The sequence below is a fragment of the Tauraco erythrolophus genome, chromosome 6, assembly GCF_009769465.1.
Source record: "Tauraco erythrolophus isolate bTauEry1 chromosome 6, bTauEry1.pri, whole genome shotgun sequence".
In the NCBI taxonomy this organism is placed as follows: domain Eukaryota; kingdom Metazoa; phylum Chordata; class Aves; order Musophagiformes; family Musophagidae; genus Tauraco; species Tauraco erythrolophus.
The window spans coordinates 23852557-23877466 of record NC_141470.1 but is presented as its reverse complement, the minus strand read 5'-3'; the positions used below and the strand labels follow the sequence as shown (position 1 = coordinate 23877466).

The window sequence follows — 24910 nt, the reverse complement described above, 5'->3', positions numbered from 1 at the left end:
CTATAATTATTAATAGGAGTTGTCATTCATATAGTGCTAGAACAAATCTATGTAACATATATTTCTTTCAAATTTCCATTTTCTTTTCTATTGGAAGCACTGAATTTCATCTACCAGTTGACTATTTGTCCCTTTAATTTTCTTAAGCCCAGTGAAAACCATTAGTCTAATTTTGAATAACCTAAAAAAACCTATTTTTTCTATTTTTGAACCTTACTTTCTTCATTTTGGTTTTTTTTTTTTTTTTTTAGGAAATAAACATGTAAGAAATACGAAGATAGTATTACTCTTCTGGGCAATTTATGTAGAATAAAAATGCAAGCTTCTCTTTAAAGTCAGATTGCTTCGAATGGAAATGAGGTCAATTATTTCATTAGCTTCCTTTTCAGAATAAACTGCTCTAAGCCTGTATTATGGGAGTTTGGCACATCACAGTGGTTCAATATTTACAATTCTTGCTTTACATTTAAGGAAGAGCCAAAATTCTTTTGCTTCCTGTACACTGGCAGATCATAAAAAGGTTGCCACAAGCATTGAAACCTCACAAGGGACTTCAGAAAAGTTGCCTGCATAGACTGATACGGATAGAGAGGAAATTTATTACTTATCTTGACCTTCATGAACCTAATGAGATGTTTGTATCATTTTTCAGTTTGGCTGGTGTCCTCGTCCCCCCCGCCCTGAATGACTGCACTCTTGTCCCCACATAATATCCACACTAGAAAGATAGTTTACAACATTCTCAGACTGCTCTGGTTAGGACTTCCTCATGTTAACTGATTGTCCTGGACTTGTTACACATTATTCTTCCTGAAAAGTAAACTATCACAAACCACTAGCATCTTAAACTGATTAAATAGTCTGATTCTTCTTTTAAGGGGGAGCTACTGGCATAAAGGGAAATAAAGACAGCTTTGAAAGTATTTATCCTCAGGTGAAGAGCCAGATGCACCATAATGCTCACATTGACTTTTTTTAAAAAAAAATATTTCAGAAAATGATCCATGGTGAATGTATTAGGTATCTGTTGTTCCCATTTTATAAAATGAAGCTTTTTGGCCTGATCCATATGTATTAGGGTTTTATGGAAATCTTACTGACAGGAATATTTACTACTAGAAAATATAACGAATGAGTAATTTATAATCAGATCAACTTTACTATGAATTTACTGTTAGAAAAAGTATATGGAACATACTTCTTTTCCATCTACACTCCTCCTCATCTCCAGAGAGCAAAAGAAACAGGTTCAAGGCTTCTACAGACAATTACTAGTGGGTAATTCTAGAAATCCTGTCTGTCTAAAATACTGTCTAAGAGAAAATTGTAGAACAGACATAAAACCAGAGAAACTAACAGCAGAAAATCAAGAGCTATCTAAAGTAGAAACAGCTTAACAATGTAACAGATAAAGAATAGAATTAAGAAACAGATGTGATAAAAAATTATCATTCAGACTGCTCTTCTGCTTTTTCATTCCTAAAAGGTGATTCTTTTAAAACTGAGATGCTCTTGGAAGCCTTCCAAGTTTTGGCAAATCCAAATACAAAGGAGAACTTCAACTCGCTTAGTTTTGCAAAGCGTATACTAAATAATGTATGCTTTGTGTAAGAATTGAACATATCTAGATTTCTGCTTTCCTGGGTGTAATTGTACAGTCATGCCAGACATTCCTTATATTAAAAGGAATCTGTAAAAAGAACTGGTAGCAACAACTCTTTGAAGTTTTCTTATAAACTACGCAATTTCATGATGTACTTTGTTGTGAATGTAAAATCGAAACTGGACAGCTTGAGGGGGTTTTCTTCTTGTATTTAACTAGTTTTATAGAGAGGAAAGCTGATACACTGTAATTACGGCCAACAAAGCAAATATTAAACACCATGTAGTAGTGACAAATGCCCCACCATCCCAGATTAATGGACCCACCCTGATCAGTATCACCAAGAAGAACCTGTAACTGGGTCACAGATAGGAACACAGTGGAGTTTTGATATTGAGAAAGATGGCAATAATCTTCATGCCCAACAGTTACTTTCTGAGGCTTGTCAGTATTCTTACGCCATATTGTGCAGGAGGCATCCAAACATGGGGCTTTCTCACTGAGTAGCAAACTGGCAGGCAGCTTGCTGTACTGTAGGGCTTTACTCTTTACAGCTGCTGATCTAAGCACTTTTATTGAGCTATAATAGATTTTAAAAAAATAAAATCAAGATAATAAATCAGAACAGTGCATTTTAGCATCAGTCAAACAATCATGGGATTGCTGCTCTTCAAAATGTAGATGTTCATAGCCATGATGTGAACATTATACCTGGAGAAGCCTGGCCCTACCACATGGTCAAAGGGGCATGCTCAACAAATCAGTCACTGTGAAAGGTCAGGAGTTTCTGAGAATCTCTTGAATTCACAGGGAAAACAGATCTTCAGGAGACAGATGGGGGACAAGGGACAAAGATGAAATCTTGATACAACCCTATGTGCTGTTAACTTCCAAATTTGCCAATCCCTCTTGTACTTTCCTGTCAACAGTTCCCATAGCTGTGTGCTTTAGAAACCATCAGAAAGAGATAGATATAATATCAATGCCAAAGAAAAGTATCAATAACTAGTTCATTAAGGCTACTAATTCTGGCAACTGTTGAGATTGAGATGTTTCCGCTTTTATGGAAAAGAGCTTATTTTTGCCCTTACACCTATCTGTAAAAACAGGGATGTTTTCTAACAAAAACAATCCTTCAGAAAGGCCTGCTGAGTCAGAAGTTAATTTGTTTTTCATTCATCTTGACATAAAGGTCAAGATACTAACGCTTCAGCACTTCAGGGTTTTAAGGCTGATAGTAACTTAACCGAATACATTAGCTTTGCATCTGTTTGGAGGTTTCAAAAGCTGCAATGGCCTCATGGTGCATTTTGCACCTAAGAAAAGCAGGAAGTGTTTTTATTTTAGATATTTAAGAAACACTGTGAGCCTTTCTGCACAAATAAAGAAACATCCACTTGTGAGCACCAGAGACGCCAAGGTCAGTGAAAGGATCAGAAGCCCTCACGTTTCATACAAGGAGTCATTTATAGCAATGACTGCCTGTTGAACCCTATTTACCAGCATCAGCCACTGTGAAGAAGCGCGTTACTTCAATGCATCTAAAAATGTTCCGCAATTAAAAATTTAGCAGTTAATATTTTAAAAGTGTCCTGAACATTTTCTTGATCTACTTCCCTCAATGATAATGGACAGGAGCAGTTCATACACTCCATTTTTCAAACACTGCAGACCCAGGCAGATGTCTCCATACTGATTTATATTGGTTTGTGAGTTCTAAGGTTTCTCCTTTGCTTTGTGTTCTTCTCCCTCCCTCCCCTCCAATACACATGCTCACACCTATATATCCCACGTCTAGGATACATCACTGTAGGTGGAAAGCTAAGATTCTGAACTATATATTAAATGCATAGAAAGTGACCGCTGACATAAGCTTAATAAATGATGTTGTCTCTAGGCCTTGGTGTTTTAAAAAATTACTAAGTTCTGATAAGTAAGATAGATACTGAGGAGGAGAACCTCTCAGATATTTAAGTCTGGAGCCACAGTTTACTGTAGAGACCTCACTCTGCTGTAATCATCCGAGTTGTGATGAGTTGTGTGAGAAAGCATTGCCAAATGCAAGCTTCCCTCCTCGATCATATAGGTACTGAGTCACCTCAGTACCTATATACCTCCCTGGAGGTATTTAAAAGATGTGTAGATGTGGTGCTTAGGGACATGGTTTAGTGGGAACTTGGCGGTGTTAGGTTAACGGTTGGACTCAATGATCTTAAGGGTCTTTTCCAACCTGATTCTATTCTATGATTCTTTGAAAAAGTCATCGATTCACGATTCATCACAGTGAGGTCAGAATTACAGAAAGAAATCCTCTGTGCACCCAGCATACTCTGATTTTTACTAGCAGCTAGATGCAGGCTTAGTATATGCCCAGGAGTGTAACTATTCAGGAGTGAAACTATTCAGGAGTGATTAAGATAAGGGGTCCCCCGACATCTTTCTTGTCAATGTTTTCAGACCACCTCTCTGATGCGCGATTCATCATTACTGTCCATCAACTAACAGTAAGCCTCCTGCCTTCTTGGATGATGACAAGAAGGTCCATTAAAAATAAATATTTTCCGCCAGTAATTTCAAATATCAGACGAATCGGAAAAGAAATGCAAATCCAGATTTTTAAGAGAAAGACGTAATTTAAAAGATTTTTAAGATAAATTGGCAAGCTTTTTTCAGATTTTGCCTTTATTTAAAAGCTTAGTGACCTCTGCCATATATCTATGAGACATAAATGACAGCCTTCTGTCCTTATTTAACTAATTAGTAATGTTGCCATTTCTGATAGGACAAGTAAATGATTTTTTAAAAAATCAAGGATTATTCATTAAAGTTTTGCATGTATTCTCTCCAAGTGTCTGGACATACACAGTTAAAACCATTGGGAGTAAATCTGAATCTGACAAATGTTAATGGAACGTAAACAGTGCAACAAATGTGTTTAGAAACCCTAATGGATATTTGAATAATTGTTTGTAATGTTTTTCTATCCACATTACCAAGCAGCTTGTAGAACAAAGCTGTTAAATTATCACAATGATTATTCTGTTTATCACTAAGTAGATTTTTTCCTCCTTCTATAAATGTCAAAGTTATTTAAATGTCTGCATTTAACAGACATGGACAAGACAAACCAAGATGCAGCACAGTTGCTCAAGGTGAAAACAGGTATATCAGTTGAAAAGTTAGAAATGGAACCTGCATCTTCTCACTTCTAATTTTGAGCCTAGCAACTTTCCTTTCGCTTCTAGTGAAACAGCATGCAACCAAATAGAACGGGATGCAGAGAGTTTAATAACCATTGCTTAGCACACAAGCAGGATTTTGACCACCAAACAGATGGTATGGCTTTTTCAAATAATCTAGTTATAAATTAGTTAATTAAATAATTGAGTTCCGAGAAAGCTGTCATCTCTCCAAACGTACCTGCTTTCTGCGAGACAGTAGGCATATTGCCACCACATGTAAAGTACCAACTGACACAATGAACAGACTTTTAGGGAAAGAAAGTGGTACAGACAACTAAAAAGCTGTGTCACCATACTCTGCAGCATAAAGGGACTGCTGAGCATCAATTCTTAGGTTGTAAACTGAAAGAATTTGTTTTTTTTCACAGTAGATCCCGGGAAGTCTGAAATACCACAAAAAAGCAATTACGATCAACATCTGCAATAAAAAAATGAAACATAGGTTTTGATAAATATAACAATGCTGGAAGATCTAAGCAGAAAATCCAAGCAATGGTATTTATGTACAATCCTAAATGATTTCTACAGTAAAGATTTGTACTAGTCTTCCATACCCCATGTACACGTATTTGCTATCAAAGTTAATAGCCTCTTTTAACTTGGAATTCTGCAGATTTCAATCTTGCTATGCTTTCTTCTAAAGCAAACTCTGCAATATTTCTATTATTATCTTTTATTATCAGAACACCATTTTACATACTATAAAAGAACTTTAATCTGATAATTGATCGAATGGAGAATAAGCAAATAATTAACTGGATTAAAAGTAAGCTCTAAAATAGTATGACTGTGCAGGAAATCAGTCCATGATATTTAGGCTTGTCTTTCCACTTGCAGTAGGTAAAACAAATTAAAATAAAATAGGCTCTCTTTTCATCCTACATTCTGATAGAAGATATTTCTAATATTTCAGATGAGCAATTATTGCCATTATTTGTCATATCCAGACTCTTGGAGAGATTTTGTGTTTCCAGCAAGTAGAATCTATACTCTCATTCTACTGGATTTGTATTTTCTTTAATTAAGTTAATTTAGCTAGATCTGTATCTTATCTCCTGAAATTTTCTCCAGAAAAATTAGAACAGCTAGTTTCTAAATACGAGGAACTAAACAGTATCCTCTGCTTTAAAAAGGACAGCAAGGGCAGTTATGATTAGCTAGCTGTTCCTTGAGCAATCCACTATGAAATTAAAAGCGCAGGCGCTGTCTGTCTAAACTTGAAAAACAAACCTGTGCTCTAACATCCAAACCCTGAGTGACATCAGGAGACAACGTAGCTTTCCATTCCCATGACGGAAAATTTGCAGACTCCTCTCCTTTGTCTTTAGGAAGGGCTTCACTTTTTTGCTGTCCTAGACTGCTTCTTGGCAAAGCCCTTTCTTTTACTGAGGTTTCTAGACAGTCCATGCTAATTCTGGAGCTTTGGCTGTTTGAATAGAAAATATTGCCAGGCTAAACTGGGAGATGAATTGATGTGAGCAATTCAGTGCTTCTTCCACCTTGTAACCTAGAATATGTAAAGGAAATATATTCCTTTCAATGATTACCGTACGGTTCCATATGCAGAAAACAATTACCCTGTCTTACAGACAGACTAACAATTTGTTTCAGCATCTTTAGCCAGAGTCTTCCTAAATAACACAGGATGTGTCCACAGGAGTGATTTAGCATTGGAGGAGGGAGGGGGAAGGACTCTTTTTGGTGCAGCTTAGCCTTGTATCTCTACTTGGAGCCTGGTGGTACTCACTTGAGGGAGACACACCACTGGTGGGTGTGTTTGACCAAGTTTTCCCCCTGGTGGAACCAAGGTTGAAGCTAGACTCCAGAGTTCAGCACTGTGGACACAGGGTCGTCCTGCAGCTGGTGCCCTAGGCTTGCCTGATGGGTGCCTCGAACTGGCAACTGGCACCAGTTTCACTGCTGGTAGTGGCACAATGGGGACATTCGGTCCTATAACCAGAATGGTGTGCAGCAAATCAAACTCCTCTGGTTTGATCACACAAGTTGGTAATGTAGATTTACCTGTCGTATCTTTATGCACAAGTTACTCTCCTTGAAGTTAGTGAGATTTCAAATACAGGAGGACTATGAGTTTGGAAAATGAACTATGTTAAAATCTTCATATTTTTCTACTCTGAAAAAAAAAAAACCACCTCAGCACAAAGATTCCCTTATTTTGAATTGTATTTTTGTAAGCAGTTAACTCCCCAATTTTGAGCTTCAAGCAACAAAACAACAATATACTGTGCACTTTAGAATAACTACAGTATAGCAATTACAGTTAATTGCATATGAGATTCCCAATGAGACCTGGGATGAAACAAAGGTGACAAGCAATTTAACAGACTGCACTTTCAGTGCCAAAATCAATTAGGACATTCCAAATTCTGTAAACATTAATAGTAATTAGTAAGCTGTGTGTCACTGTGCGTCTTTGACTGATGTCCAGCATGTACTGTCGTGTTGTGTTTAGCTACAGGGAAGACTTACTAACAAATCTTTTAAGAGACAGTGCACAGAACACACTTATAGAGAGAACAAAATATCTGCATGTATATACTCTGCTACTGCTGCTGCCAGCGGCTCGAGCGTGTTCAGGCCAGCCTCCGGATGTCATTGATAGCATAAATACAGAATAATAATAATTAATTACTAGGCAATGCTAACTAAAACAGAATGAGGTTGAATATGAAGCTGTGTTCATAGCACTGAGCTTATTATTCGATTTGGCTCACTATTAGATGATGTTAGTACCAGGGGATTACAAATCCCTTCAGGGGTTATTCTGCAGTGAAATACCACCAGTTGCACAGTATTTTACTTCTTCTAAAACATAATTTCAAATGTATTAGGTTCACTCAAGCAATAAATAAGAAAAAGAGGATAAACAACCTTACCAGAGAGAGAAATTATAATGATGACATACAGCATAGCTTTTTTTAAGACTAGTTTAATTATTATCACTGATATACCCTTCATGCTATGCACTAGTGTCTGCAGGCTGGCGTACATAAACAAATGGGATGTAGAGAAGGGACCATCAACTTTGAAACCTTCTCCTTGCAAACTCATCGCTGCTCTTCCTCAGGCCTGTTCCAAGGGGAGAACAACTGCTCTCTCCTTACCTTTCTCTCAGAATTACAATGAGAATGTAAAGAAGAAAATGTTGGCAGCAGCCCCTTGTTCCCAGAAACACCACATCAGTGGGATACTTAAGAAAACAGTGTAGAAGCACTGACCCACAGCTTTCATGTCTTCTCTCCTCCCCAATGAATTGCTCAGCTGGATTGCTCTCAGATCTGGGGAATTCCTTGGGTTTTGAAGAACTCCAAGAATTCTGCTACTTCCAAGGCAAAAGCAAACATATGTGACAGAGTAAATGGATGGTAAATTTCTAGCCACTATTTTGCCATCTTCTGGTCCCTACACCTTTTATTCTTGCCCAGAGAAAAATACAACTAAAAATAATAATGTGGGTTTCTTCTTAGCTCCCCAGAGACAGCTACAACCCACTTCCCTTGCTAACTGGAATGTGCTGATGGGATTTGCTAATTTTTCAGTTACTTCAGCTGGATGATTGTAGGATAATTTTTTTGAACACTTGGTAATTTTTTATTTGTCATCCAACATCCATAGGCAGATAAGGCACCCAGCAATTTCCACTACTTATCTTGGTCTCACATGGCCCTCAAAAATAAATAAAGAAAATGAGGTTAAAAATATTGCGCCATATTTCTGGTAGTTTGAGTATGTTAAGAAAAAATAGACATAAAACCATATTACATGAACATTATTTTAAGTCTCCTCTTTAGAATCAGGTGCTTGTATATGTCCTTCTCTCAGGAAGTGGCTGTGATCCTATTTCCTTTCAATTAACACTATTCCCACCCTTGGGTTGACATTTAACAACCTGTATTTGCCTCACTAAGTTAGTAAAGATTACTTTTCACAGTAACTTGTGCTGAAAGTGCACAGCATTGAGGGGAAAATTGATCACATTCTATTTTTAAGGAAGAATTTGTTTATTTCTTGTTATTGCATACATTTATCATTCAAGTAACACAAAATGGAATAAATGAGATGAGACCATTATAATACTGGGATAAGTATTTTGAACAGCAGTCATTTCTTATTTTATGCAACCACAAATGATAAGGCTTGGATTTTCAAAAATACATGAAGGGCTTATATATCAAATTCCCACTCCATTTCAGTGAGGTACGAGTAGTTTCACTCATGTACGTTTCTTTGAAAATTTTCATCTCCAAGATTATTTTGAGTGAAAGTTGTACTACAGAAGTCATGAAGTCAGATTTATTGGCTCTGGTTTAGCAGCTTTTGAAATCTGACTTATAGCAGGATTAAGTTTTGTCCCAAGATTAGAGAAAATCAGATGAATGTAGGAAAAGAGAATAATTTTTGAGTGACTAAAATGTGAACATTAAGAAAACAGAAAACATTTCACTGGTAAGGATAAGATTATATTCACTTAAGAAAAATACTGACAAAAAGGAAGAGAAAGGCAAGGGGGAAAGGAAGAAGGAGGGGAAAGGACCATGCACTTCAAAGAGCTGCATGTTCCGAACTTTCAGACTTGTGAAGTGGGGCTGTTAGTGGGTTGCTGAGTAGCTACCTCACTGTTAAACAATTCCTCTGGAGGACTTTCATGTAAGGTGATTCGTATTATAAGTTTCTTAAACATGAGCAAAACTTGTTTTGCAAGAGAGATGCAAGAACATGAGCATGTTGAGGTATACAACTGAAATTAATAAACAAATATATATCCTTAATAACAAGTAAATTAAGTCAGTAAAAATACACTGCTCAATCCCAAGTGAGGGCGGGGGGGCAAACTGGAGAATGAGGGCACATTAAAAAGGCTTCTCCCTCCAAGAAACATACTTTCTATTGTGCATTTCTGCTACAAAAATGTGTACAGAATTACCTTTATAGTAGTCCTTTCAGTTTCAGTCAAATGGTGTCATGCCAAGACGTGCATTTGCCATCTAACCCAGGCCATCAAAGTAAGTGTTTGAAACTCTTATGCTGGAAAAGAGGCAGTAAATGGCAAAAATGCCGGGAGATGGAAAAGACCACTAAAAGTTACCCTGTTAGTACTGTTGCACAGTCAGGTGCAGGCTAGAGTGTGGGGCGGGATTTTGGGCTGGAAACATAAATCCAAGCTTGCAAACAGATATCATGAATAAATTCCATAGCTAAATGTTCAGATTAAGCCCAGCAGAGAATTAGAGGTTTTGAAATCTTCCTTATGCTTTTATTTATTCCCATTTGAATGTGTATTCCGTCAAATCTCTGCCTCTCAATTACGGCTTCCTTGCTGGTAACAGAGGCACATTTCTATTTGCCAACCTCCACAGGAGGAAAATATATTCTGTTTATTATTTATAAGAGTAAAGTGCTGAGAGGCCCCGACAAAGGACAGGCTCTTGTTGCCTGTTCACTATGAAAACAGAGCGCGCCATATTCACGACGACTGCTTTCCACCTAAGTCCCTGCGCCTAATGTTTTCTCTTGGCTGCTTTTTAGGCAGTTTTCTGCTCAGTGCTTTACCGACATCACACTTGAGACATGCCCTGCTTTCTCTGCTGATTATAGACAGGGGATTAGCTGGAATTTTAACTGCGTGTCGGTACTGAAAGGGCAGGGAAAAGGCAGCACTGAGATTTCTCCAAGATGACACCCAAGTGACAGGCACAGTCAAGAAAAGAGCCTTAGTTTTCACAGTCCCTAACTAGCAATCTATTCCAGTCAACTGTATTACTGTCTCTAAACGACATGCCTGAATCAAAAAGGTCTGCGTTAACATAATTGATTTCGCAGGATTTACAGCCAGCTATCTCCTATGCCATTTTGTATGTTCATAGTCCTCCTTAGCCGGGGCTAAGTCCTCCCATTATCTTGAACCAAGTGTCAGCATCATTCCTTTCATTCAATTGTTGAGTCAGGAAATACTCTGTAAAAGCTTCCTTTTTTTACCTTCTTTTTTCTGAAGACTATCTAATAGGTAAGAGAATAAGCAACATTTGGCTTTTTAAACTCAACAATATTATTTATCTCAGAAGTACTGAAGGACTTCATGGCAGGGGGGTTGGAACTAGATGATCTTTAAGGTCCCTTCCAACCCTAACCATTCTATGATTCTATGACTTAGCACCTATTTGCTCTAATTTACTGGGGACCACACTGCTTGAAACATTGTAAAAGGGGTCCTTCCTTGTTAGTCAAGGACTAGTTACACAACTCTTCTGCATCTAACATTTTTTCTACTCCTGTCCTAAGAAAACAATTTTTATTTATTATCAACATTTCCAGATTTAATAACCCTGGCACGTGCTATACTATTTACAATAAATACGAGATCTTATGTGAATACCCACTTTGAGGTGATGTTTCCTTTAATATCCATGATGTTACGATTGCAATAAATACACTGGAATGGCTGCCAACCATGTTTCAAACCACTGAGACTGCTACAGAAAAGTAAGAATTGCTCCTCTTTTATGGCTTTGGATGTTTCATACTGTTGGAGTCCATGGACTTGTGTATTTCTCAGATGGAGCTGGCTATTCTTCTGTCATGCATTCTACTACACTCCTTTACTGATTGGTTTATCACATTTAGTTTGCTCATATATCTTTGAGATAGCATTTTAAGGTACTAATTTTACAGCTTTCTGATCCGTTTTGCTTACTGAGAAAATGAAAAGGGATTTTTACATAGTAAACATACTAGGTCTTGATGCAGCAGTGATGATAAAAGGGAAGATAGCAGAGGACGGAGGGACTGCCCAGCTTCTTTACTCCTCCACCTCCTATACAGCATACATTATACTAAATACTGTTCACAGGGCTGAGGAGAGGAGAAAGAGAACAGAGAGAGAACAGCAAAGGGAAGAGAGAGGGCTGAACACTGTTAAATTTACCCTTGGAAAAAGTATCTCACAAAGTCAGCAAGACTGTCCTGAGAGGAAATCCAGTGTGGGAAACAATTAGGGATGCCGCTCAAGAGAAAAGGGCCTGGTGAAATAAAAGGCAGTACGGATTCGGGGTTTTGAATTCCCTAATTCCCCTCTCCTCCTCCCTGGCTCTCATGATTTTGAATGAAACATTAATACTGCTTCAGATGCTTCTTCCCTCCAAGGCCAATCAGCTGCTCGGCAGGGCGTGAAGCGGTTGTTCATTTGAACAGCTAACGAGGGAATGGAAGGACAGAGCTAATTCTAAGGCTTTTCCAGCACTGCTGAAGCTCGCATTTGCCTTGGCTCACGGGGAATGACCTGAAGAGCCTTTCTCCACTTCAGAATGAGAGAAGTGGTGCTGTATTAATTCTGCGTAAACAAGCCTGGCTTGTCAGAAGAGATAATTTTTCACGATACGACCATAAACATAGTTTTAAGATTGGAGTAGACACCTCGTCCTGCTTAGTACCATGGCAACAACAACCACTGGAAATCTTCCACGTAAGAAGGGTACAGAAAAAGGAGGTAAACCAGCCAAACCACTGAAAATGTCAAATCCCAAGACTTCTATCTTAACCAAATCTCTGTTCCCTCTTCTCTTGGTACATAAAGCCTCTAGGATGAAAAGTGAAGATTGCATTTTAGGTGTTCCTGAAGGTGAAAAATTGCTTCCCATCACCATTTGGGAAAGAAAAAAAGTTGAGATGGCTGAAGATGTTGCTGACGCTGTTGCTATTAAGGTCTGTTCTGGTTTCCAGCTCCAAAGAAAAAGAGAAAAGAAGGAAGAAAAATACATAAAAGGAAGAAAGTACAGTTTTTATTCACAGTGCTGAGTCTCACTTGCAACACTAAACCACAGAAGGACATATACAGTAATTACTATCGAATCGCTCTGGCAAACCCATACCTGTGCACTGCTATTTTGGGCGCTGCTTTTAGCTATTTTATCATCACTGGCTCATATCAGCAGTAGGAAAGAAATCATCTTGACTAGTCAAATCACTCTTTATAACATAACGGCAACAGAACAAGAGACAGGTAGAGAATGAATAAGGTAGGCAGGAATGTGACATTAACTTGAGAATGAGAGCAGATATAAAAATGTTAGACCTTCTGCAGTTAACAGAAGCTGGCAGGAACGGTGATGCTGCTGCATAGGAAAGAGCTGAGGTGAAGCCATGATGGCCAAGTTTTCTCTTTTCTGATTAGCCACAGCCCTACTGTCAGTGTCAAACTGTGCCTGCTCAGACAGGCTTAACTCAAAAAAAAAAAAGCAATGAGCATCTGATGGGACCCCAACTCAGCCAAAGCATTTACACAGATCCACTTTTACCTTTTCCTACAGTGAACTCCCCAGAGAAGTTCAAAAAAGGCCTTTAAATTCAGAAAAAAAGGCAAATTTCACTGTAATAAAACCCAGAAATATAACTTCTTATAGGTGTGTATATATATGTACACTTCTTAGAGGTATAACAAGGTGTACCCACAACTTCTCCTGTCTGCTATGTCCCTCTAGGCAGGTCCTCAAGATCTCAGTCTTCAATTCAGTTAACTTCCAAGTGACAGCAAATCTGCTCGATGCTCTTTGGTCCCTTAGGAACACGAGTGATATCTCCTTCTTCAGAGGCTTGGCCGCCTGTTCTGCTCCTCCTGTCCATCTCCTGAGCAGCACAAGCAACAGGCTTCCTGCTCATGCCTGCTGCACCAGGAGGTTTCACCTCTCTTTCTCTGTGAGCCAGCAATAAATTTAGAACAAACAAATCGAACCAAATAAAAAAAAAAAAATAGGACAACTCCTCACCTTTCAGTTTATCAGCTAAGCCTAATTTCTGGTCTCCATTTTCCAGTTCTATACTCATTTTCTTCATTAAACCTGATGATCTACCTCACAGTCCTTGAATTGGATGGAGAAAACTTTTTACTCGTTAATCATCATTAATATTTGTCAATTAAAAAAAAAAAGGAAAAGTTTAAGTTAGTCTTTTGCTACCACAGATGCCTCAGTGGCATCTGCGGAAATAGGAGCCTTTCCTGATGGCATGATCTACTGCAGAAAAGAGGACAATCATAGAATTAAACAACATTGGAGCTCTTAGTTTAGATTTGTGTCTTATATTACCCCAAGCAAATTGGTAAAGCTTAAAAAAAACCAGTACTGATAAACAAATTTCCTATTCAGAGCTTTCCATATATTTTTAAGCAATACCAGATCTGTTTTCTCTTGTATTCGGCTGCTAATGGACCTAAAAGCTCTTTTCAGCAGGTAAGAATTGCCATAATGCCACTGCTACGCATCCTACATCAGCCGTACTATGGGGAATAGAACGGCACTCCGTGAGAACCAACGCAATACCTGCTTTATTTCCCTGTAGCCAGACTCAGGAAACACTCTCTTCCTTTCTGCTGTGCAGAGAGACCTTAGCATAATGAATGCTTGAGATCGCCCATTTATGGTAGGCTTCCCCAAAAAAACCCAGAATAACTAGGCATTAATTTCATCCATTAAACCTCTCTAGGGGAAAATAAATAAATAAATAAACTTTTCTTTTAAATGAGTAAAACATCTGGTACAAATGGAAAAAGAAGATCATAAGACTGTTGGTCTCATTGATCATTTTCTAATTAGCATTATACATTGCTATTGTACTATATATTATAGTAGGATAATTCTTACTGAATTACAAGTTTTAATTATTTACATAATTAGATAGATGTGAGAAACACCTTTTGTAGTACCTTAATATGTATTAGTGAAACCATTGACTCCATAGGCATGAACCTCTTGAAAACTAAAAAATAAGTAGAAAGTTTTAAAAGGGAGTTCTAAAGAGAACTTTATATAGCTGTGGCCGGATGTCCAATGAGATGATCTGTGTGTGAGATGGGTTAAACACTATATATCGATTGATTAAACAGCAATACAATTACACTCTGAAATTACACTAAAAGTGAAGAGAAAACAAACCTTATTCCTGAGGTCAGAGAATTAAAACACAGATTAATTAAAAATATTAGAAATATTGGCAATAAATAAAATGAGATGCTGCTTGAGAAATAGAGTGGGAACACCCAGATGAAAAAAAAATCTGAAACACAGTCGTATACACACACAATCTAGAAAACAAATGGAGAAACCAGACACAAAGTAACCTGGGTAGGAATGATGAAGACTGGTTTACAAGAAAAAATTTTAAAATATAAATATTTAGTGTTTTGTATACACACAAAAAGGCTCTTCACATGGGCAAAGGAAATATTTGGGAGTTTCACAGGAAGTAAGATGGAATTAAGAAATTTTGAACAAACTTGCTGATGGAAACGTAGGAAATGTATTTCCAAAGAAAGTCAGGAAGGCCTTCTTTTCACATGCGTGTAAAACTGAACTGGAAAAAAAGAACATGAGAAAGCATACTGGAAGGAATGATCCTATTTCAAATCCTAATTCCTATAATTTTACATGCCCTTTGAAAGTTTTAACTCCAAAGTCATTAATGCCTGACTTTGTTGTTGTTGTTGTTAGTATGGTGGATTTACATCAATAATCCAAAAGCTTTTTCTGACAGATTAGGTATTCTTGGACTCTTCCAACATTTATCTTTGGTAGACACACATCAACTGTAAATTGGCTCAAGATACGGACACAGTTCAGCTGCATCCACTGTATTTCTGAATTCCAACTAACCATAGGAAGAACACAAGATAAAATCCTGTAAAGTACATGTCTGCCAAAGGAAGCCAAAGTGCTTTTACTTGGCTAATGAATGTCTAAAATATAAAAAAAAAAAAAATGCAGCTGAACATATTGAGCAACTTAAAACACACAAGATTCAGTGTGATTACAATAGCTACTGTAACAAATGTGAAAACCACCAGCTGTTACACACAGCATTTTCTTTATGTGACAGAATTTTTTCTGAACTCTCCAAATAAATGGATCAAGTACTCACTACATAACAGTACTACAGAACATGCAAAAAAGATTTATCTTGTAAGATGATGGACCTTAGGAATTACAGATTTTATAAATTGCAATTGACAGCATTTTTATGAAAAATCCTTCCATCTGTAATCAATTATTCTAAATTCTTATCCCTTGAACTAAAATTTTGTTAGCAATATGAAAGGGACATAAAGCTTTAGACCAAAATAATCTCTCTTTATCTCTTTGGTCTAAATAAAACCACAAAAGAGCTTAAATTAATGACAAAATATAGCAAAAGATGCACAGTGCAATGTTCTTAAGTACAGCTTTGCACTAAACCAACAATGATCATTATTTTCAGTGAGAGAAGAACTAAAACCTAGAAACGTGGTTTTAAGCATAAATACATAAATCACAGTTTATGATCCACCTCTACTTATGACACACCAAAGACGGTATAGTGCTGCACAGCCTCAAGACTGAATTTAACGGGATCTGCTGTTATGACAGCAATAATTTTGGACTTAACATTTCTAGGTCCCTGAATTGTCAGTGTAATTAAACTCTCACAAATTAGTTCAGAAAGGAAATTTCCAGAAAGCTATCTGGGGGAACATGTGGCTGATCATCGGTACTTGGGTCACTAAATGTATGGATCATACAAAAGCTTAAAAATTCAGAATTCTACCAGTACTGAAAAATGGCATTATTGTAACCCAGGTTCATGTTTTCTGAGGAATTGATGACCCATAAATCCATTACAGTAACACCTCTACTTAAGTGATCCGAGCTTTGTGTCTCCAAACGTAAATTGTTGCCTGCGGAAAGCTTAAGGATATTTCTCAGGAAACTATAATAAGCAAATTCTTTCCCCTCTCCCCCCTGTCTAGGAGGGATGTGCAAATCCCACTGAAATAAGAGTTACGACAAACGCAGTGATAAAGTTTTAGTGGCATGTACGGTTGTATGTACAAGGGCTAAATTTAGCCTACTGTTTTCATCAGCAAAACTGGCATTTTAGATGAGAATTCACGTGTAAGACAGACCGTATGCTATTTAGCCATCCTAATTTTTAAAAGGTTGATGTTTTTGTCACTACTCTTTAGGCTATTTTTGATTATATGTATTTTTGTTATTCACAATTCAAAATAACCATTTTCTTTAACATTCACCGCACATTTGGAAGAGACGTGCATAAACTGTAGGATGACTGTAGAGATAACTGACTTCTGATTCAACTGGTATGTTAGTCTAACTTTTAGGATTACTTCACAAATCTGCTTGCTATGACTTCAGGAAATAAATATTATATATATATGTATACAATGAATATAGTATACAAATAAACATACTTTTTTGCATTAAATACAAAGGGGTGTAGTTGGCATCAGTCTGTTAAACACAAGCATAACAGAATGTTGTGCTGTATATTCAGTCTGGAGAAGAGAAGGTTCTGCGGAGACCTTATTGCAGCCTTTCAGTACTTGAAGGGGGCTTATAAGAAAAACAGGAACAAACTTTTTAGTACGGCCCGTTGTGATAGGGTAAGGGGCAATGGTTTTAAACTAAAAAAAAGGTAGATTCAGACTAGATATAAGGAAGAAATTTTTTACAATGAGAGTGGTGAAACACTGGCACAGGTTGCCCAGAGAGGTGGTAGATGCCCCATCCCTGGAAACAGTCAAGGTCAGGTTGAACAGGGCTCTGAGCAGCCTGATGTAGTTGAAGATGTCCCTGCTCATTGCAGGGTGGTTGGACTAGATGACCTTTAAAGGTCTCTTCCAACTCAAACCATTCTATGATTCTATAGCTTCAGTGCATAAGTGGATACTGTAAAAACCAGACATTTGGTACAATTCCCATGGAAGTGAGAAGGATAAACAAAATGGAAATGGAAGCCCCAGAAAGCTCTTGCTTTCCACACCTGTACTGAATATGGGTGCAAAGGCCAAGAGGCTAGAAGCCACCTTCCTCTTGTCTTTTTCTCGCACAGTTAAACTTGCTCTCCTCTCACAACATCCAAGAGCAGCCACAGGACAGCAGTGGCATGAATCTTGGTCAAAGATACCACAGAAAACCTACTCATGTTTGTCTTCTCAAGTTAGAGGAAAGCACTTCTCCACTGAAGTTGCTCTGCACCACTGAAAAATGTAAAGTGATTTCAGTAGTGCAAGGATCTATCCTTTCATGTTTGAACAATGTTTAATATGACTATGCTGCAACCTGATCAAAGCTCAAGATCAGTTTTATTGTAAGAATGATCTTTGTAGGCTTCCTTTGCTCTGGTTCCAAAGTGTAAATTATAACTTAAACATCTATACATCTTTAGGTTACCTGTAAAAACAACAACAACAAAAAATATTCTAGGAAAGGTTCTACGAAGTTACATTAAAGTAAAATCTTTCATTTACTTTACTTTTACATAAATTAATTTACTTTAATTACAGCTTCAAGCCATTATTAAGCACACAGGTAGCCCCTTTTCTTTCGACATAATTTGTTCTTTTCTACACTCTGTTTCAAACTTCAGAGTTACCTGTTTAAAACAGATTTCCCTGGAAAAAACAATACTAAACTCTTTAAATATGACAGGAAAATCTCTGAGAGCCTATTTGTTTACAGAGAATTAAACTAGCAGAGCATCTTAGAATACAGGCAACAAGAAATAATTATTTTTACCTTCTGAAAACTTGTTCCTGAGTTTTCAAAAGAGAAAAAGAATATATATTTTTAGTCTAAAATACATAACATCACTATGGTTTTTTAAACTTTTTAAACAGTACTTTGGTTCTTGAAACCCAAAGGAGCTTGAACCTCATACTTTTTCATTCATGTCAGTGAATACGATTCATACTTGTCCTCTATCTTGCAAAGAGTTTTGCGCTAACATGTCATATAGGATACTATCAATTTTGAATGGCTGCATTTTATATTCATTTTGCAGGAAGAAAATAAAATTTAAAGTATGGAAAGCAATGGCTTATAACGAGTAAAATAGAAATAAAAAACATACTGAAAGTTATTTCACCCACTCAAATCTCTCTTATGTCTTTACAACTCTGAAAATGCTTTTTGCATATATCTAGATAAATCTAGATGTATTTAGGATCTTGATGAAACTCTGTACCTTGTTACATTCCTGGAAGTTGGAGGGGGATAAATCAGTAAGTCATGGAGTTGCAAAAATTTAAAAATGCCCTCTTCAGAAATTAAGCTGCTTTCTGAAGATTGTTTCTAAACTCAGTTCTGAATTAAAGGGAAGCTTGCTGGGTTACTATTCAGTTGCAAGTATTAGCTTCCTAGAGTGTGACGAGCCTGCTAGAATGACACTCTCCACAGAAAACCTTGATTCCACATTCAACTGGTGGGCTAGGAAGCCACATTTATGCCACTTAGGCTTTTTGTTTTCTTCATGCTTTTCTATTTCCTCAAGTTGAAAGTATACATTAAAAAATACAGTATTGATTAATAAGGTTCTTAAATTCTACTGCAATACCCTAACTGCACCTTCTCATACATTGTTCCTTCAATATCCATCACATCCCATGCCCACATTTTTAAGTTTCTTGATTGTCAACTATCTTTACCTCCATCAAATACTAAAATCTGACTTTATGTCACTGTACAATATTGATCTCTTACTTATGACCTGTAACATACTTTATGCCTAATGGCCATCACTATACCCACAATATTCAGCATGTATTCTGGTTTAACATCTATTAGTCAATTTAAAAGCACATAATTAAGAATATTGTAAGAAATCACTTGGCTTATGCTCAAAATGTGCAATCCAGCACAAGAGAAAAGAGTAAGAAATCTTACTTTTTGTTTCCACTACAACATTAACAAAAACTCATTATGATTAATGGCTTAGACATTTTTACTATCCCTTATCTTCATAAGCATCTTTTTTATCCAGTTCTCAGGTTCAAAACAGCTTCCTCTGACCTTCCTAAATTTTTATTCCTAGTGTTCAAGGGTTGCATAGTCTTTAACTAAAGGAAGAAAAATTCAATCTGTATAATGTGCTAAGGACATGAAGTTTTGTGTAAGGGAGTCTCAGTCTCTTTTATACTTTTCTTTTATATAACTTAATTTTACTGATATTGAGCAAACATATAACTATGCATTAAGCACTTTGCTGCTATATCTAGCAGTCACTGGAAGGTATGCAGGCAGTGCAAGTTGCTGGAAAGTTGGCAAAACACGACAAGCAAAGGCAGTGCAGAAATCCATCAGGTCTACAATGAGCAATGGCAGTCTACCACTGCCATCTCTGGGAAAGTGTTGCGTTTTTTTTTTAAAAAAAAAAGATTCACTACAGAACAACAAAACAAACCCCCAAAAGACCCAGAATCACCTACACCCAAGAACTACAACAACAACTAGAATCATAGAATCATAGAATGGTTAGGGCTGGAAGGGACCTTCAAAGGTCATCTAGTCCAACCCCCCTGCAAGGAACAGGGATATCTCCAACTAGATCAGGTTGCTCAGGGCCTCATCCAACCTAGCCTTGAACGTCTCCAGGGATGGAGCATCCACCACCTCTCTGGGCAACCTGTTCCAGTGTAAAAAACTAGTGGCAAAAGCTTTAAGGTTGATTTCTGAAATGTCTGAAATCAACTCTAAAGCAATCAAATCAGCTACAATGGAAGTGTAATTCACATCATGTACCAGGTAGACTGAGAACAGGGCGTTAGCTCCAGCTACCAAAAGACTTTCTTCCTCTCTTCTATGCCAAACTCTAAACGATCCTAAATCAAAACCATGTAACTCTTTCTCTTGATTTCCCCCTGCTCCGAGTGTACATCTTTTAAAAGTCCAAAGTCATATAAATGCATACACCCTTTCTGGAAGGCTTGATTCATGCCACACCAAGTTTTCCAGTTAAGAAGTTGCAACGTAAATCTATTACAGAAATGGTCCAAGCAACTTTTTTTGGTCTTCATTCCTCTTTTAATGGTCAGCCTCTTCCTTAAGGTTTTCTGCCTTCATGTTGTTTTTTGGTTGTGTTTTATGAGTTTTTTACACATTAGTATAATTCTTCTAGTCAAGGAACTTCCCTTCCTCATCTACAATATTGGCTTCATCTGGTGCCATGAGGTGACATTATGTGATCTTGAGTGATTGTTTTCAAATGCCGTATCATTAACATGGTTTTCACTTGAATATCTGTAAGAGGCCCATATGACTCTACTTTATGAATGTATTACATATTTTATGTGCTCAGACTTAGAAATTTACCCTCATAAAACCCTTCTCTGATATAGAAATATTATCAACATATTACAAACAGGGAGTGGAGGAATAGAACAGAAAAAGATCCAGCTTATTAAGGTATCTAAATGCTTAAGGATGCCTATTGGGATTTTCAAGGGTGCTCTGACATATAACTCTTATTGAATTAATTGAAGATTTTTCACTAAATGCCTAATTTGCATTTTTAGTTTTCTGAAAATCTTTAAAATCTGACTCACCCATGTCACCCTTTAAATCCAGCAGACCAGCACATTAAATCTGAAACTCATTAGCCCTTAAACTTATGCTCTAAGCACTGTGTAGTACTTATCATAATAGGGAAAATTACATTAAAAATAAAGATGCTGTGCATACCACAAGCATCCAGTCCGCTCTGTCCCCCTCCCTCCTGCCCTCCCTGCCTGGGTCACACACCAAATACTCAGACGGCGGAGAGCCACACAGCCAACTGCATCAGATGTCAGGCAAGAAATGAGTAGATCTCCAGGGATGTGGCTGCCAAGGGCTGAGACTGAGGGGCGCCGGGAGGTTAAGTTTGTAGACAAATCCCATTATCAGGCTCAGCAACCCCTCAGCTCACTTCCAATATTTTTTCAGTAGCTACTGCACCTGTACAACCCCTCCTACCACTCATGTAGCAGAGCCAACATACATGAATGGCTCAAACCAAATGTGCTGAAAATCATCTGTATCCACCATGTAGTTGGGTTTAGCCACTTTATTGCAGAAAAACTTCTATAAGCATGGGGAAATGCTTTAACTCCTGTACAAAAGCTAATCATGTATGTTTTCTAGCTACGCTTTTCTCAAATCTAACAAAGTTGTACACGCTTTTAGATAGGTCTTTTGTCTGGCCTAAGAGGAAGATAGTGAGACTAATGCAATCACCTTCACACAAGAAAAAAATAGGTTATAACAAGTAATGCTTTATCTTTTGCCTAATTCTGCCAAGAAGATGCTGTCTTGCAGCACAGGTTTGCTTCACCCTCCTATATTGGGACCACTAGTGGCTGGAAAGGGAATGGATCCGCTGTCAGGACTTTTTAATGACATTTCACCAGTGAAGTCAATGAAACTCACCATGTAAATGACACGGGATTTGGTCAATGTACCACCCTTTGATTGTGAATCATATTACTTCTTTTTGGAAATCATGTACACTGCCTTCTTGCAACCCATACCATCACATCCAAGGATCAGCTAAATAAACCTCATGGACAGCCAGTTTACTGAGACAATGTATGTATTTTAAAAAAAGAAATATAAGACAAGGTAAATTAATAAATTCCTGACATTGCTACCCTACAGAAGTGGTTTCCGAGTCAGAGCTTATGGATAACGTAGCTTATGCTAGACCCTCTGAGACCGGTTGCAGCTGCAAAAAATAAAAATGTTAAAATTGAGGCCAATAGGAAGATGCTGCCTGCAGCGTAATTGCTCACTGTTGTTGCACATTGGCTGGAGAAGGTTAAGGACCGCTGCTCTGTGTAATTGAGCAGGTTTGCAACAATACTGGAAGGCTGTTGTATAACAATGGTTTAAGCAAAACAGGTAGAAATAAATACAGATTTTACTTTTTTAAATCTTTAGGTAGAGGTGATAAATTTTTACTGAGCACAACATGTTTTAAAAATGCTCCCAAACAGATGCCAGGTACGCTTTTTGCCGGAGGCTGATAGAAAAAAGCAGGTAGCTTCTGAAAGAAATCTGTAAAGCTGTTATCCAACTAGCTGAGGTTAAAGTCCCATATGCATTTCAAGTAATTTAGTATTCAAAGTGAGCACTGATTTAAGCAGACATTTTTGGAAACATCACCTGATATACAAATATGTGATTGATCGCTCAGTAAATGAAAATTACAGAAAATCACAGGTGTCTGTCACAAAAATTACTGCTTATATGAACAAAGCAATTAAATCTGCCTATATGAACAAAACAATTAAATTTGCCTAATTTTAAAGAATCCTTATCAAACATTGCATTTGAATATTTTTAAGTGAGCAAGAAGCCAGAATAGCTGCAAATAGCTTTGGATGCAAGCAAACTGAATGTCAGAAAATTCCTTGTTCATTTATTGTGATAGCAAGTCTCTTTTCCCCATTTTTTTTCTCTTTTTACTTGTTTCCTCCAGGTCTTTTACCATATCCAAGCATTTGTCAGTAAGTTGCACTCTGAGTGTTACTTCAGACTCACTAAATTACAGAAAAATATTTAAGAATAGTGTCATTAGAGTGCCCTATGCTACATTAACTGATTTCTTTCAGAGAATATTAAAGAAATTAATACTGTGCTGTGATGATCAGCTGATCTAACAGCAAGGCTTTCCAGTACTGCAAACGTTTATCAACTTCTCTTTTAACTCTCTAAATTTCTCCTCATACTGACCACACTCAACTTGATGGTGTAAAAATAAATATAATAAACTCTTCCTTCAGACTGCAATTTGCCTTTCCCTTATGGCCAGAGACGTACAGAACATCATCAATCTTTCAACATTTTTGAGCAGCTGGAGCTGAGCTTCCTTATTAAAAAGCTTCCTTGAGGTAAAGTTTTTAAGTCAGAGTGTTATGCCAACATATGAAAAGGCAACCATAATCCAGACACACACACACACAACCCTCAGTGTACATCTTGTCAGAACTACAACCCCCACATCTGCTACGGAAACGCAAGAAACAGTCTTTTTAGCTTACAACTGGAAAGTTAAGTTACATTGCGTCGCATTTAAGCTGAGATATGAAACCCCTCTGTCTTTTACAATTAAACCCAGAGCGAAGGGGAGGGCCACAGGAGCTCAAAGCAGACCCCCTCCGCTTGTGACACTGCAGCAAGCTACCGAGGAGGCAGCGCTGGGCAAGGAGGCTCCGACCCGCTCCAGGGCCAGGCTGCGCCGCGGCAAGGGGCCGGGGCACGCCGGCCAGCCCAAGGATAAAGTTGCCCGCCACCCTGCCCGCACCCCGCGCTGCCGGCACTCGGGCAGTCAACACCCGGCTGCAGCGGGGAGCGCTGCCGAACGGGGGGTCTGCATCGCCGCCGGACGCCCGTAACGGGGACCCGGCAGCACCGCCCGAAACCACCGGGCGCAGCGGCGGGCGGCCGAGCGCGGACGAGCGTCCTCCCCCGGCCAGACCGGGGCAAAATCCACCAGCCCCTGGGAGCACCCCCTCTCCTGCTTCCCCCCCTTCCCCCCGGCCGCTGGCACCCCAGGGCAGTTCCCGCCGTGCCGGCAGGCCTCGCCCCGCGGCACCCGGCCTCCGAGGGATGCCTGGCGATGTTCACCCTCCTCCTGTAGCCAGGAGACAGGGGAGGCCGCCGGTGCCCGCGCCGAGCCCGCACCCCTAACGGCGGCGGCCGTACCTGAGTCGGTGAGGCGGGGCCGGGCTCTGTCCCGCAGGTAGTAGATGAAATCCCGGCAGTTCTCGTTCTCCACCGCCCCGACGGAGCACAGCTCGGCCAGCAGCTGCAGCGCTTTCTGGCAAATCTCGTCCTCCCTGTCGCCGGGCATCGCCCCCCAGCATCCTCGGGAGCGGAGCCCTGCGGTCAGGCGCCGCGCCGCTGCCCGCCGCCCGCCTGCAGCCGCCCGCGCCGCCGGGCCGCCACCCGCATCCTCCGCCAGCGGCGCCCGCCCCGCCGGGCCGGGCCGGGCCGGGCCGGAACGGGCCGCCCGCTGCTCCCCCCGCCCCGCTGCCGGCTTCGTCCCGCCGCCTCCTGCGCGCCGCGCCGCTGCCAGGGTCGGAGAAGTCGGATGGGGGGCGGGGGGGGGGGTCGTCCCACCAGTTGAATGCGAGGGCGGGGAGGGCCGGCGCCGCGACCGCCCAGCCGCGCTGGCGCAGCTCTCTCCCGCGGCGGGAGCGGGCGGGGGGCCGGCCGTGCCTCCGCCTAAGGCAGGGCTGGCCCCG

At 39.1% G+C, this 24910-nt stretch overlaps 1 protein-coding gene across 1 annotated transcript in view; it reads right to left on the bottom strand.

Annotated features, from left to right (window-relative positions):
• SYT9 (synaptotagmin 9) overlaps positions 1-24516 on the bottom strand; it is a 64779-nt gene extending 40263 nt beyond the window's left edge. The window contains exon 1 of the mRNA XM_086613389.1: positions 24369-24516. Coding sequence (XP_086469515.1) covers positions 24369-24516 — 148 coding nt within the window. The remainder of the gene's footprint in view (positions 1-24368) is intronic.
• Positions 24517-24910: the final 394 nt, after the last annotated feature.